The sequence below is a fragment of the Camelus ferus genome, chromosome 2, assembly GCF_009834535.1.
Source record: "Camelus ferus isolate YT-003-E chromosome 2, BCGSAC_Cfer_1.0, whole genome shotgun sequence".
In the NCBI taxonomy this organism is placed as follows: Eukaryota; Metazoa; Chordata; class Mammalia; order Artiodactyla; family Camelidae; genus Camelus; species Camelus ferus.
Window position 1 is genome coordinate 100,351,162 of NC_045697.1, and position 16,974 is coordinate 100,368,135.

Consider the following 16,974-nt stretch of genomic DNA (forward strand, 5'->3'; position numbering starts at 1 on the left):
AGAGGTACAACTGGGCCAGCAAACGTGAAAAGTGGGATGTGACGCACAACATACTAAGGCAGCAGAAAGCTTCCAGAAAAATTAGGCAAGAATTTCCAGTTTGAGTCCACTGATCCAGTACCAGGTCATGAGTTCATGTCCTTCTTCCTTTTAGATTTTTTCTCTCCCTTTAGATTTCTCCTTTTTTGAAGACATAAAATCCAGGAGGCTTCCCGACCCCTGTCCTCCTTGGGTTCCCCCAGTTTTCCTCTTCTTTTGGTGACGCCCTCGACCCAGGATTGGGAGCCCCGCTCCGCTCAGGAGAAAGAAGGACGGGGCGGGGCGAACAGAAGTGGGCGTGCCCTTCCGGTCGACGTGCTGCGTAAGGACGCTGCTGGCGTCAGAGGACATCCGGTCCAGTGCCTAGTACCTACAAGCTGTTCCATCCGCCTTCCTCCGGTCTTAGTAACGTTTTCGCCGGAGTCGTGGTCAAAGAATTGGGTGTGCTGCCGCCGCGCGCCGGCCTCACGCCCTTCCCTGCCCCTCGGCCCCCGGAGTGAGCCCGGCCTCCCCGCGAGGGTGAGCGAGGTCGGCCCGGAGCGCGCGCGAGGGAGGGTGCTCCGCGGGCGGGCGACGGCTGTGGGTTCCCCGAGCCGCGTGGCACCTCCGCCGAGTCTCCTCTGGACGCCCCCTTGACCCTGCTGGGTCCTCGGGCTGCAGGCTTTGCCTCGAGAGCCACACTGACCCCGTGCTTCTTCCCTTGTCCCGTGACGGGCCGTGTCCTGAAGTGGGAGCGTCCCTGGAGAGGGCTTAACCTATTTAGAGCTGAGGAAAAGAATTCACTCTTCAGTTTGCGAAACAAGCTGGAGGGGGAAAAAATGGGGCTCAACTTTCACAGCGAGTTCACCCTTGGGGACGCAGGAAATTCATCCGATGATCACCCTGGGATTATTTTCTAGCTCCTTTGGCCAGGGCAGTACACATTTTTTTTCACCCAGTATGTTTTGTCATTTTAAATACTGGAAGGGTGACTAGCAGCGTTACTCCAGGTAACCACCTCCTAAACCTCTTGGCCTGGTTTGTCCATGATTTTAAGTCTCAACTAACCACCACTCGGTTTTTGTTTGAACATTCCAAAGTAAAAGTTGAAACGCAGAGAATAGGAAAACTTTATGAGTTACCTTAGTATTGTTCCAGGTACAAGCTGGTATATGACTATTGCTGTACTGTAATAAGAAATCTAAATTTCGAGATGCGCTTTCTTGGAGCTCTCTCCATGTATCATGGACATGACTTTGGTTTCTTTGGTAAGATTTTTTTTTTTTTTTGTCTTCAGGGAGGTTGTGTCACCAGTGAAAGGTGAAGCCATACTTGGAGGTTTAGAATTTGTAGATCTTGGATACAGTCTTGAAGTCCAAATCTGTATTTTTAGGGATTTCCACAGTAGGTCTTTGAGAACCACTTTTAGAAAATGCTTTTCAAAAAAATATGTACTTTGAAGAATATTAAGAAATTTGAGATTCTCTTTCAAAGCAAACACATGAACTCATTCCTGTGTGTCTCTTTATTTATTGAGTGCTTAATATATGCCAGGCAAGTCTGGGAGGCAAACATTGTCAACAAAGATAGAGCTGGAATCCTCAGGAAGCTTGTGGTCTTCAGATTAGATGAAAAGCCAAATAAAAATGTTATTTAGTGAAAAATCTTGTCTTTCTAAATGTGGTAGTTCTTTCAACTACCTGATGAAAGCCAGTTTTAAAGGTCTTATTTTTATGTGTGTGGTAAACACATACTCTTAAATTTAAACCCTGTTAAAATTACATGCTCGCTGCATGTAGAAGAAGGGCAGCTTTCAGAGAGTCTTAGTGACTCTAATGCCTTTAATATCTTTTCTGAGAAGATAGATTGGCTTTATAGTTAATGTCACTTGACTTAGGTGTTTTATTTAGGTATTATGTGGGAGAAATTAGACTTACTTTTCAACAAGTCTTGGCAGCATCAGGTCATATGAATATATAGCTAAAAAAAGTGATATAAACTGGATAAATAATGTACTTTTTAATGATTTCTTTCTAATGATGTATCTCTAATATTTTTCCCACTTGGTAAAATAATTTTTAAAGAATACTTAACGTCAGAGGAACTTTTTTTCTTCAGTGGGAAAGAAAACCATTTTGGCTGTTAGGATAAATCTGATGTTTACATTTTTTAGAATTGTTTAGGAGTACAAATAAGTGCTTTATTTAAAAAGCTATCTATGTTATTTGGGATGATGTGTATTTAATATCTCACAAAGGTTTAAAACACGCTTAACCATCAGCATGACAGGGTTGAGTTTAAAACTTAATGAGAATAAGAACATTTCATTTTACTATTCCTTAGTTTCTTTAAACTAGCAAATGTAACAAGACAGTTAAATCTTCACTGTTCTCTTGCGTAGAAAGAAGGAGAAATGCCTAAAAAAAAGACTGGTGCCAGGAAGAAGGCAGAGAACCGCCGGGAACGTGAAAAACAACTGAGAGCATTAAGAAGCACTATCGACTTGGCTAAACACCCATGCAATGCTTCAATGGTAACGGTGTTTTTGGATTTCAGTTGATAATTGAAAAACCACAAATATACCTGTGTTAAATGCTTGTCCATTGTTGTCATTAACACTGAATAGTAGTGAATTATGTTTGATTTTGTTATTTATAAAACCTTTCGTATTACCTTGGCTACTGTTGGTGACAAGTAGATATGTATTGAACAAGAATACATATGGGGAACTGTGCAACATTCCAGCTACTCTAACCTAATATACCTTACTCAGTTTCTCCTATTAATTAGAGCTTTTTTGTCATATGTCATTACCTCTTCCCTTCCTTTGATCATGTTTGTCTGAGTTGTCCCATGTCTCCCTATTTCCACTCCCTCTCTGCTTGTTTTTGTCCTTGCTTCTGTTTCTTTTCCCTTTTTTTCATCGACCACATGTGAAATGCTTAGTGTGACTTCATTCCTCAACTGTTTCTTGTGTGTCTGCTCTGTGCCAGGTACTATTTTAGGCACTGTGGGGGATACACAGATAAATGACACAGTCTCTGTTTCCACAGGCTTACAGCTCAGTTATTTTCTGTATTACTTAGAGTTTAAAAATAATAGAAATCCAGCTTAAATAACTTTAGGGAGAAATAGGGTTTATTGAATAAATAATGGACTAACTTTATAGTTAGTTGGGAAGGGCAAAGATACAGCTGGGATGCAGGAACAGCTCGAACCTAGAACAGCTTGTAGTCCTTCCTGTCTTGCTTGTACTTAGTTCCATTTTCTCAGGTTGTTTTTTCCCTTTTGTTTGGGTTCATAGCCACTAGGTTCATAGCTTGCATGTCTCACATCACATACTTCTGCTGTCAGTCAGGGAAAGAGCTCTGATAGGTTGGGCTTGGATGGGTGCTCATCCCGGGATCAACTAATGTTCATGACTGAGTTGAGGGGACGATGGGCAGCAAGATTATATAGCACAGGTAGGACCATGGGGACTCTTTTCTCTGTGTCAGGGTCATTTCTAGAGAAGAGAAAGAGGGCAGACAAAGAAATGACTCACTCATAAATCCATGCAGCGAGGGCTAGACTTTGGTGAGTGCTGCAGAAAAGGTACAATCAGGACTAAGGTACATGAGGACTCAGGTGGTAAAGATGAGTGTGGGGATGGGGTACAGTTCACCGAGGAGGGGGTCACCGGAACTTCCCGGAGGTAAAGATGTGAGGAGGGACTTTTTGGGGAAAAGTGTTAGAATAAGTAAGGCAGGGGAAAGAGAATACAAGACATATTTCGAGAATAGCTGACAAATAGTGACTTGAATCTAAAAAGGAATCTCAAAAACAAAAACAAAAAAACAAAGCATAAATACAAAACAGAAATAGACTCACAGACATAGAATACAAACTTGTGGTTGCCAAGGGGGCAGAGGGTGGGAAGGGATAGACAGGATTTCAAAATTGTAGAATAGATAAACAAGATTATACTGTATAGCACAGGGAAATATACACAAGATCTTATGGTAGCTCACAGAGAAAAAAATGTGACAATATATATATGTTCATATATAACTGAAAAATTGTGCTCTACACTGGAATTTGACACAACATTGTAAAATTATTATAAATCAATAAAAAAAGTTAAAAAAAAAGAAAGAAAAAAATTAAAAAAAATGAAAAGAATAGGCCAGCAAGATTTGAGAAGAGGTTAGAGAACAGATTGTGGAGCACTTTTCATAGCATGTTTAGAATTCTGGATTTTCTATGAGCTTCAGCATACTGTGTTCTCTACTATTTCTTGTGTCCATTCTGTATTATTTATCTGATTCCTTAAGGAAAAAAAAGAAAAACAAAAAAACCCACCACCACTGCATTTAGCTGTTTTGTGAAAATGCCACTTCTTCCTCTAGTGTGGCATACTCAAGAGCATGCCTTTGTTACTAATGTTTGTGTAGATGCTTGTAGACATGGGTGGAGTTGGAGGGTTTGGGCAAGTGTCACTTAAATTTTAACATCAGAAGCAGGGTATTTTTTGTAATGTAATGCTAGTAAATTTGCAACTTTCAGCCAGTAGAAAAATTCATGTTATGTTTTTATATTTTACAGGAATGTGACAAGTGTCAGAGGTATATTTTTATTTATTTCTTTTTCTTTCTATATGTAATAATATAGACTGACCTTTTATCTGATATTGACTGTATTTAAAATTTTTCTTTTTATATGACAAGGCGGCAGAAGAATAGAGCGTTTTGCTATTTTTGTAATTCTGTACAGAAGTTACCAATTTGTGCACAGTGTGGTAAGTATATGATAAGAACACATGCTTTTTCTTTTATCAAACATTTGTTTGGCATTTAATCAGTTTGAGTCCGTGGGTTTATCATTATCGTTTACAGTAATGTTATATGCCTTGCTACTAATAAAATGACATAAACTATCATCTGGCCTACCAAAAAATAATCAAGTCATGGTTTTGTCTCTTTGATATACTGGAAAATAATTAAGATACAGTTTAGATAAATAATACCACATGTTGTTTTAAAAATTAAAAGATTAGATTTTGGACTAATAACATTTGGTGATCCTGTATTTTTATTTATACTGTCTTAATCTCATTGATGTCCTTTGTTTCTGTATTTTGATTCTTGCTAATATTGCCTGCAGTATGTTAGACCATTAAAAATGATTTTTTTCCACATTTACTTTGTGCCATTTTTTTATGGTCAGTTGTTTTCCTGTTTGGTTCTTAAGTTTATGATTCTTGAGTTTCCTCACATATATTCTCAAGTGAGTGGAATAGAATTCCTAAGCCATTTAACCTAGCTCCAAAGTATAAGTGGAAACTTTTATTCAGAGTAAATGGTTAATCAGAGTAAAAATAAATGGTAGTTCATAGAACAGCAAGATCAATGTTCCCAAATAGTCTCCCACAGAACACTAGATACTAATAGGTATTTCCAAAAGCAGTGCATACGTGTGAAACATGCTGCATGTCTCGTTCCCTCATTCCTATCTGGGAGAGTTCTGTTACATGTCTGTATGTTAAAAGGTTCTGACAACCTCCAGTAAAGGAACCTGACTGTTTTATTCACTCCAGATTTGCCTCCCAAATGTTTATTTGAACAAGTATGCCTTTCAGTTATGGGATAGTAGTTTCAGATGAAATACAGTTTGGGATATGCTCATTTAAGTGTGTTTATATATGTTAACATTGCAGAAAGTTAGGAAGGCTTAGGGCTATACCCCTGAATATTTCTGGTGTGGTTCTAGCTGAGGTCTGTAGTTAATGAAAAAGAAATACTGGCCTAGATAGACCAGTCATCTGCTGGTTTTTATATCCTTATTTACAAAAACAAAAACAAACAGACTAAACGAATATAGAGTGAGAAAATAGATTTTGGAGAAGACTGAGATAAGTTCTCGCTGGGACCTTCCCCTGTTTTTAGTGTTTGTAATGATACATATAGATGCATTTGCCACTCGCTGACTCTGGTACTTAGTGTTAGGCATAAAACATGCTGCCTCTCATTTCCAGTTTCTCTTTCTTCCCGTTTTCTGTTGTCTGGCTTTGTTTCTTAGGTAATCAGGTAATGGAATATTGAGCATCTTCCATTTCTTTCATGTTTCACTTTGTGGAATCTGAGATGGGTGATTAATATGTCACCATTAATCCTCCCATAGTTTGTGATAAGTGAATTTCCTGATACTGATTCGGGTTGGTAATTTGCTGCTAGATCAGAGCTTTTGTGGTTGTATTGTAATTTTTAGCTTTATCACTATATTCCTATTTTTTGTGCTCATTTGGGCACTATTTGACAATTCTTTTGGAAGAATGTTTACCTGGGGGCTGTGTTTGTAAGTTTTTACCTATGGGTAAACAAAAAATGAACCAGATAAGTTGCAGGATTATTATTTGATCTGGTTTGGTTTGAGATGTTCTATGGAAAGAAATAAACAATACCTTCAAACCAGACTGCCTTTATTGTGAATTATAAAATGTTAAATTCATTTTTAAAGCATAGTTTTTTAAAGTCTGTTTTAATTCATCTGAAAAGTCACAAGATTTTAAACTGCTTTAGTGATCATTAGATTACAAAGCATAGCGTTCAATTTCTGATTTTAGTACAAATATGAATTAGCATATAAATTCCTCATCTCAAAAGGTCTGACTCAGGTAATGAAATCTCAGGTATATTCATTATCTTTTTTAAATTATGTAAGCAGTAAACAATGCTGATCTATTTTTAAATTATTTCCATAGGAACCTGGGCTAGGTAAAAAGAGGAATTAGTACTTGTGTGTACTACTCTGCAAGGCTAACAGTGAACATTTGTTTCTTTGCTAGGGAAAACAAAGTGCATGATGAAGTCTTCAGACTGTGTCATAAAGCACAGCTGGTGTCTACAGCACTGGCCTTGCAATGGTGGTAAGCTTCATGTCACTGTCTTTTAGATTAGTAGGTCTCTAAGGATGAGGAAAAGTCTTTGACCAATGTGTAGTCATTTTTTTCTAAATAGCACTGCTTTGTTCCTTGGTTCAGTTAGTCTGGAGTTATCTGGATTATATATGGCATGTTTTTGTGTGCTTTCCCACATTATTATCTACCTGTTTTTTTTACTGCTTCCTTCTTTCTTATTGGGAAATGTACAAGGAATGGAAATTCATTTCATGTTGATCTAAACAATTTGTTTGTCAGTGATACCTTTGTAATGTGTCTTAGACTTCACAAAACATTATTTACTATACTGAAAGCCCTGCTTAACTAAGTTTCAGGCTTTTGGCTAAATAAGCAACCTACTTTCAAAAGAACCTAGGATTAATTGGTTTTGTAAAGCTTTACGTTTCAAAAAAGAATACAGAGTTAACACGGAAATAATGCTCTTCATTACACGTAGTTACATGTAGTTCATTACATGTAGAATTTTCAAAGGAAATTCATTGTTTGAAAAATAGAAACAGTTTCATTGTGTGATGCATTTTGCTTTCTTTTTCACTAAAAATAGTTTCCTTTTTGACCAGTTTTACTGTATTCTATTGTGTGAATTTATGCTCGGGTCCAAATGTCCATGAGTAACGTAATATTTATAGTAGAATGTTTATAATAATTTCCCAAGAACATGTAGTTTTCCATCATAAGGCAGACCTTTATATTTTTCTTATCTTACAGAAGCAAAAGCTAGAATGATTCATAATCATCTTGTGAATTCTTCTTTCTTTATCTTCTTTATAGGATTGTCGTTGTTATTATCTTTATTCAAAAGCCATTATACTTTTCCTTGGTAGCTTCCTTATGTCTAGATTTATCAGATTACTTTTTTTTAATTCAATGGGTTGTATGAGTATGAATGATTTCTTACATGAAGAATACAGTTAAGTAGAATCATGCATCATTCATTAGCTGTACATTCTAGAAAAGTGATTTTTCTGGCCATCTTCTATTTGCTGATTGAGATTCCTCTCCCTTCACTATCCACCATGTTTTCCCCTGGGAACCTAACCAGTGTGTGGGGACTGGATCAATTGCTTTCTTACTTAATGGCTTCTTTTAGGTTCAGCCCATAGAGGACTCTGGCAAGAGACCTGACGATGGGAGGAAATGATGATCTCTGTGTTAATCCTCCCAGCTTACTCCCTACCAGGTTGTCCCGGTTTGGACGTGGATTTGCCACCAGGTCCTCTCTGTATGACCAAGTAGTCCTCTCCATACGATTCTCTCTTGGGGTTCTGCACCTCCCTCCCTCCCCTACCTTGTCTCTTCAGGCCTAGGTGTGGTATCTCCCATCATCCCTTGATGTTTCTTCTAAGCCCTTCCCTGTACTTTGTAAATTATCTTTTTTTAAACTCTCCTGGATTAACCTCATTTAGTGTATCATCTCTTTATTGCTAGAACCCTAAATAATCCAGAAGATATATTTGAGGATTTACTATCTCACTGGTAATCTATTTTTTTAAGCCCCAAGACATTCTTCCTGTTTGTCTTTTACCACTTTTGTTACAGAGCCTTGAATAGTAGAACACTGAATTGAGGTTCAGGAAACCTGGATGTAAATCACAGCTTGGTGCTAACGTAGTTCTGGAACTTGGACTTAGTGTCAGGCCCCTATTTTTCCTCACCTGTAAAGGAAAGACTGTCCGGTCCCATCTCCTTAAGATTCTTTCTAGCTCTTAGTGTTCTGTAGATGTCATTGTGTTCCTGAAAGGTATAGCCTTAAAGTCTTACCTTGATTGAGAATTGGAGAATCTTAACCTGTCATTTAGTTCCATAAATATTTTACTTTAGTTTTTTCCACAAAGAAATGCAATAATGATTTAAACCATAAGTTGCCTTAAAAAAGGATGCTGGCAGAACTTTAATATTTTCTTTCCATTCTAGAAAAGCTATATGATTATTTTATAAATTACACAGATGAGAAGGAATTTTTTTAAGTCAGAATTTAGTATGTGAAAAAATTCAGTCTAGTTACCAGAATTGCTATAGTCAGGAATGCTTCAACTGTGGACTCCAGACTTTATTTGATTTAAAATTCAGTTTGAGGGCAATACTGTCAGCTCTTTGATTTACTTTAATGATTAATATTAGGGTAAGTGTATAGTTTCCCCTCTGCTTTTTTTTTTTTGATTTATAGCTTAGATTTGTATAATGTAAATAGCTTTTGGTGAAGTAGTTTGATTTTCAGGGAATTCTTTAATTTTGGTTTTAGAATTTAGTTTTAGTACATTTTCTTTAATAAAGCCATTTACTATCACTGAAGGTTGGTAAATGGCTAAATGTATATAATTCTGACGGTTCCAGTTACTTAAACAATGGTCGCAGCCAGTCAAGTGTCAGAGATTAATTTTTCGTGTTTCTCGGTTGCAGGGTGCAATATGTGACTTCTGTGAAGCTTGGGTATGTCATGGTAGGAAATGTCTCAGTACACATGCCTGCGCCTGCCCGCTTACTGATGCTGAGTGTGTGGAATGTGAACGGGGTGTCTGGGACCACGGTGAGTACGTACAAACAGCGAACTTCCTAGAGGTGTAGACTGACTTTGAAACATTCTGGATGCTCTTCTTAAGATTTTTTTCAGAATACTGTCAATCCTAAGTACTGGCACTGTTTTGATTGTCAATTTAGTTGGAAAAGGGATTTGTACCAGTAGTAATAGGCAATGGTATGATTATTTACCTATGTAGGTAGGAGGAGAGTTACAGGAAAGTAAGTATCTCTGAGCATTATGAGTATGATCTGAGTAGCTAGGGCATAGTGGGAGTTTACTCTTTTATGGTTTAATTTGTCAGTTTTATTTTAAGCCTTTATCTGAACAAAAACTGCTGTACCATTTTGACATAAATCTAAAATAATTTGCTATCTTTTCTGAGGAGTTTTGTAGGTACGAGTTTTTAAAATTAAACTTTATCATATTTACATTTATGGGTTTTATTCTTTAATCCAATAGGAGGCAGAATTTTCAGTTGTTCTTTTTGCCATAACTTTCTCTGTGAAGATGATCAGTTTGAACATCAAGCCAGCTGCCAGGTTTTAGAGGCGGAAACATTTAAATGTAAGTTTTTATATATTAGATGTTCTTTATACCCAAGATTCTTAATAATGTAAGTGTTAAACTTAATGAGAAAGGAATCCAGTTTTTCATGTAGCCTCTTATGGATTGTAATTTAATTTAATATATTTTCTTTTTCTATAAAAAATTCAGAACACATAGTCCATTTTTTTTCCAATAGGGGTACCAGTGGCCTTTTGGTTGGGTCAGTTCTTCCTTTTGTGGGATTGATCGGGCATTGCAGGACTTGTAGCAGTCTTGATCCTGAATGCTAACTGTTATTTTCGTCTCCCAGTTATTATAACAAGTAACCACCCTCCCCCCCCCACCTCATTTCCTAATGTCCCCTGGTAAGTGGTATACCCCTAGTTTGTTCCTGCTAATTGGGTTCGGTGACTCTTAGGCAGGAGTGTGCATCAGAAACACCTCTGAAGGTTTTTTAAAAATATAGGTGCCCAAGCCTTACCCCTGGGGATTGTTTTTATGTTTGTGGTGGATGCCCAGTATCTTATTTAACTTGTGCATGTAATTCTCATGTATAGTCCAGTTTGAGAACCAGTGTTACTGATTGGTGATGGTTTCATCTTTACAGATAGATTGCATTTTATTTCTACTCTGTTAATCTCTCAAAAGCTCAAGTTTTTGATTCAAGTATCACTTGAATCCTACTTATTGACTGTATATGTTTGGGCAAATGGCCGAATCTTTCTAAACCTGAGTTTCGTTATGTATTAAATGAAGATGCTAATTTTTCAGAGTTCATTGAGATGAGAATTCATGTAAAGCATAAGTATGGTACCTGGCACTTAGAAAGCCCTTATTAAGTAGTAGATACCATTTCAGGAAGGACTGAAATTCTAAGTTCACTTCCTTGAATTTGATTCTTGTTCTGATGCAAAATCCCTATACTTATCTATAGAGTTGCTAAGTCATCAGTCTAAGACACACACACACACACACACACACACACACACACACACACACACACACACACACACACACACACCATGTTAATTCTTGCAGTATTTGTAAAGAATATCTCAAAGATTAAAGGAACATCTCGAAGTATTTAGCATTTTTGAGCTGTTCTTGGGCTTCTGCAGAACGTATAATATAAAAATTGGGTTACTTTATTTGGGGCTTGAGAGCTTTGTGTATTTTATAGCATTTAAACCCCAAAGACAGGCAACTGTGAGCTTAAGGCTATAATTCCATCAAGAAGTTTTTAGTGATTCAGTAAAAGACAAAGGAAAATAAAGACACTGAATATAATTGAAAGGATTTTAAGATCAATCTATTAACCATGTCTTTGATACCTCATATTAAAGTCACTCTCATTGCACATAAACAGATTTCCTTGGCTTACTATAATTTATCCTCTTTACTTTTTTTCCCATTGCTTTGTTTTTTCTTTGCCATTCTTCCTTTACTAGTTACCATTCACTGTTTGAAATATTTTCTCTGAAATACTGTCCTAATCATACATTTAAGCCCCAAATAATTTGTTTTTATTCCCTTAATTGGTCACATCTCATCATTTTTGGATTTGACCTTACAGCTATGAATTGGAAGATTCAGAAATTCTTTAAAATACTTATTTACCTGCATAACTGGTGAGAAGGATGTTTTGAGGGGGAAAAAAACACGTGTTTTCTCCGCCTTTTATTTTTTTTAATAATTAAAATGGCCGGGGGGCTTCGAATTTAAATGGCTTATTGTCAGCCAGCTTTGGTGTAATCCCAGCCTGCTTTCTTTTAAAATACTCTGAAGATATAAAATAGATACAAAAAGAAAACCATTCCCCAGTCTAAAAACAGGAATGTCACACTATTTTGTAGAATCTGGGAGAAGTGTATTTTTTAATGTAAGTTCAAGATTTTAACTCTTGGGGAGAAAAATTACAGGGCAGTGAACTGGAGAGTCTGTGTGTGGGATTGAGGTATTTAGGGGAGGAAGACCTGCAGGGCCACATTTCATCCTAGTGGTTTGGGTTCCCAGAGGTAAAGGTAAGGGTGTGATAGACAACGAATTTCTTGGGTTCCCAGAGGTAAAGGTAAGGGTGTGATAGACAGCGAATTTCTTGGGATTGTGTCTTTGTGGCACATCAAAGATTCAGGTGGTGGGAATGGGGAAAGATTCTATATTAGAAATGCCTGGTGCCCACTGAGAAATTGGATTGGGTGCTTTGTACTTTCAGTATGTGTTCTGGTTCTGTATTTGAAAGAGACTTGACTTCAGCATTTTGATTATATTTATCCTTTTTTTGACTGAATGAAGAATGAACCTAAGAACTCTTGGGCATATCTTCAAGTAGATATGATTGAGATTGCAGGTTTTTTTCCCCCACCATTGTGAAATAATATAGTTATTATTGGAATAATTTGGTATACTTACATATGCCTAACATATAGTAAGTACTTGGTTGATTTTTACTTTTATTATTAGCATATAGGACCAGTAATACAACTGTGTCTGAATTAGTGGTGTTACTGTGGAAGAATGCAGGATAGCTGGACAGAAGCAATAATAATACACATAATTGAGAACATTTTGAGTTAAAAAAAAAAATTTCCTGTTCAGATTGAAAAGGCTCCCCATGAACCAGGCAGACTTATATAAAAGAATCCCCAAGTTAGAAACAACTAGTCAGATATTTGAATTATAAAGATAGATATCCTTTTGTTTATTTTTTTAAGACCTCTAAGTAAATTGAAAGTTAATAGTTTATATTCAGACTTTACCAGAGTAAGGTTCAGTTTATTTTCTCTTTCCTGTAACTCTCCAGTTATTTTTGTCTTCCGTATTTTGGTATATTCAGTTGTGCCAGATGTTTTGGTGTTTCCAAAATATTTGCTAAATACTTAAGTTTAGATTTTTTTTTCTCGTTAATTGTAGATAATGACCAAAATTAATGTGCCTTACTGACTAAAATAGAGATAAAACATTTTGGGATTTTTTTTCCATCTGTTTTACTGCCACTTGAACATTATTTTCTGTGTATAGTCATGCTTTTCCACATGAAGGATTCTATTCTCTTATCAAAAGTTTGCAAAGAAAGGCAATAGTGTACACCACCAGGAGAGAATATATATTAATGGGGACAATTACTCTTTTAAAAATTTAACCATTATATCAGTAGGGGAATAGTCCAGCCAGTGTCATGGAAAAAATATGTTTTGCCATTTCAGTTTTCTAAATGTAATTAATGAAGTTTGCTGTCTCCTAGGTTTGGAGTAATAGAAGGAGATTGGAGGATAATGAGAGCTGTAGAAGTGAAAGAATGCTGGGCATGTGCAGTTGCTGGTTCCCTTCCATCTGGCTGGGGAGTCCATCTCATTTTATGTCTCTTCTAGGTTATGAGACAGAAAAAAATGTTGGTAATTGATAGTTTCATTCCCAGTTTGAATCTGGATATTATGTACTTTCCCCACAGGTGTTTCATGTAATCGGCTTGGTCAGCATTCCTGTCTCCGTTGTAAGGTATACTCTTGTATTTTTTATTTTGAGGTTGATTTTAATCCCCATAGTCATCCATCAGCCCTTGGATTATATATCTATAATCAATCTACAAGGGTCTTAAACGTTATATAGTTTAATTCTTTTATTTTATAGATTGTGGAATTGAAAGCTTAGAGACTTTCCAAAAGGCATCCAGTTGGCTTGTCTCAGAGTTGACACTAATGCACATGTTTTCTGAATCTTAGTGTTTTTATACCTCAGATTTATGGAGAACATTTGACCAAAATGATGGGAGTACATTTTAATTAATATCAAAGTGCACTTGCTTCAGAGAGTTTGAATAAAGTGAAGATTTCCGTAATGTTCTGTTTCCTTAGACCTTGTCTTGAGCACTTCCATTTGTCAAAGATCACTAAACAGGTGCAGCTGATTGACTTCCTCTCAGAAATATTTCTTTGGTTCTTTCTTATATTCCTAACTCTCTCTTAATTCTCTCCCAACTCTTCTTCAATTTTGTCTATGCTGTTTCCTCTGCCTTAGATCACTCACCCATCTTTGCTTACCCTGCTGCACCTCATTCTCCTTCAGATCTCAGCTAAGACTTCATGTCTCCCAGCAAGCCTTTCCTGAATCCGTGTCTGATTTAGCTCCTCTGCGCTTCCCTTTCAGTGTCTGGTGTCGTGTAGCTGCCTCTCTACTTGTCTGTGTCCCCAGATAGACTCTGGACTCTGTGTGGGTAGAGAAGCTGCTTACCATTATGTCATCATAGGCTTTGTGAATACTCAGATTTATGAATAAATGTGTCTCACATCATACCTTGTGTATACTCTCTGCCCTGTGTTAGTCCATAGTTCACAAGAGTCCTGGCAAAGACCATTTCCCAATCGGGAGTGTGACCAATCCCAACAAAACTCTTAATCTCTGCTCTAACAAAAGTCTATCTTTACGTTTAAATTTCCTTGAAATACTGAGTGATGTCTTCATATATTTTTTGATGAATTACTTATTGCTTGTTTTTATTTCTTCTATATAGGCTTGTTTCTGTGATGATCATACAAGGAGCAAGGTGTTTAAGCAAGAGAAAGGAAAACAGCCTCCCTGCCCTAAATGTGGACATGAGACTCAGGAAACTAAGGATCTTAGCATGTCAAGTAAGGCTCTTCTTAAAATACCACTGGAGTGATTTTGCTTTCATGCTTGAACAAGATTTGTCTTTTTTTTTTTTTCTCTTTATATATATATATATAAATTTTTTTTTGCCTTTTCTTCATATTTAAAAAGATGAATGTGTTCTTTTAAGCAAATGGAATTTTGTAGCCTTGAAAATCTGTGGGTAAAATTTCTCAATTTAACTTAAGAAATACAGTATCAGTCACTTTGATATTTAGCATTTGCTTCAGTTAATGACATAGTGAATACTGAAATTTAAGACCAAAAAGAATGATTTTTCTGTTTTTGCTGAGGCTTCCTTGTTAAATAATTGAGTAGTAATAAATCCTTAATATTCAAGTGCTGGTAATCTTCAACGCTTGGAAGTTGGAATTCATATTCTTAGGTGTGTGGAATTTGAGCAGAGATGCTTATTATGTTATACATCACTACTGTAGGAAATTGTTTTATGGTTTTTATGTAACTTTTCTATGAAGGAATGAGACTACTACAAAAATGCTTGCAGTAATGCAACTCACAGTTTTGTTAAAGAGAATTTGACTCTTTACCAGTCATATCAGGATGGAACCATAATTCTAAATGACTCTGATGGTACTTTGTTTAATCAAAGATACAGTTACACAATGAGGTGAGACGTTATTTTCTTGCACTAAACTTTGTGTTGCTGCTAAGGCAGAAGAGGAAGTGAAAGGCTTTGTCTTTTAGGACATCTGAATTATAAAATAGTTCTCTCAAGAAAACGTAATGACATATGAAATCAACTCCTCTGTGATTTGAAAATAAACTTTTAATCAAGCAAAAGGCATTTTAGTTTTTAACACAGCTGATTTAACTTAGGTATGGAGAGTGCTGCTATTCTTTTATTGTTTTCCAACTTTTTCTAGATTTAATGAAATGACACTGTCATCTTTATTGTTTATTGTATATGATGTGTATTTAGATTCTGAGTAGGATAGAACTGACTGTTATTTCTAAAATCTCCTATCTTTCCAATTAGGTATCAAGTGAGGAAATAAGGAAAATGTGACGTTTTCATTTGAGGGTAAAAAGAACCAGTGAGGTTCACGTAATGTTCTCTGTTGTAGAGGAAAATGAGGATGTAGAGGATTGGAACTAACCGAGTGCCATGTCCTCATCTATTTTTGTAGCACGCTCCCTGAAATTTGGCAGGCAAACTGGAGGTGAAGAGGGAGATGGAGCTTCTGGGTATGACGCCTATTGGAAGAACCTTGCATCTGAGAAGTATGGTGATACCAGCTACCACGATGAGGAGGAAGATGAGGATGAAGCAGAGGACGATGAAGAGGAAGAAGATGAAGGGGGGAAAGATTCAGATGCTGAGACGTCAGATTTGTTTACTAACTTGAATTTAGGAAGGACCTATGCCAGTGGCTATGCTCACTATGAGGAACAAGAGAACTAGAAGAGCTGCTTGCCCGCTGGTGACCTTGTCTGAGAGGAGTTGGACCGTGTGTGCTTGGTGAGTCACGTGTAGATGTTCAAAAGTACGTACTGTCACTTAGTCACACTTACTGGGGCAAGGAGTAGGGCATAGCATTTTTATAGGAACTGATAGTCAGGCTTCTAGCATAAGAAAAATGAGTTTTAAATGCAAGATATTTATTGATTCAAGCAACTGAAGTATCATAGATTAGATTTTTACTGATTTCAGTAATCTAGTAGGTTTGCCAATTAAATACATACACAGGATAAAGGACTAGGATGGTAATATATTTGTTGGAAATTAAATTGCTGTTTTTATTAAAAACACTGCTTATAAAATCATTTTGTCTGATTTTGTAAAATGTAATGGGTAAAATGAATTGTTATATTTTTCCTTGTTTGTCCACAGGCTATAAGTCAGATGCTATATACTAAATTATCATTAAATGTTCATGTTATCTTAGGTAGCTATACATGTTTTAGCAACTGACTTATTGATCTCTTTCTTCGCAGTGTATGTCCTGAACAGTACTTGTTATTAACGTCTAAATGTATAGACAGAGGTGACTATTTTTCAGAGACACAATCAGTATTATTACACAGATGTTTTACCCAGGAAATTTCATTTCTCTTTGAATAAATCTAGTATTTCACTTACATATTTTTGATATTCAATTTCTTGTTCTTAGTATTTTAAGCCTGCTTTGGAAGGCATCCAGTATTTTTGTACAACTGTTTCACTTTGTGTCTAATGTGTGAAATGGGTAGCAGAGATGACTAGCGTGGCAGACACAGAGTGATGCAGCCGGGCCTGTCATTCCTGGGGGTGGAGAGCGTTGCTGGCACAGGTTCTAGTGGCCACACT

General features: G+C 36.6%; 1 protein-coding gene across 1 annotated transcript; it reads left to right on the plus strand.

Moving 5' to 3' along the window:
* Nucleotides 1–372: 372 nt before the first annotated feature.
* ZNF330 (zinc finger protein 330) lies at nucleotides 373–16,768 on the plus strand. The gene is given in 11 exon segments (XM_032463967.1): nucleotides 373–558; nucleotides 2,420–2,551; nucleotides 4,603–4,622; nucleotides 4,725–4,795; nucleotides 6,842–6,888; nucleotides 6,890–6,922; nucleotides 9,356–9,482; nucleotides 9,936–10,040; nucleotides 13,471–13,517; nucleotides 14,530–14,647; nucleotides 15,815–16,768. Coding segments are annotated over 10 exon segments (963 nt in total). The 5' UTR covers nucleotides 373–558; nucleotides 2,420–2,431; the 3' UTR covers nucleotides 16,090–16,768.
* The last annotated feature ends 206 nt before the right edge of the window (nucleotides 16,769–16,974 follow it).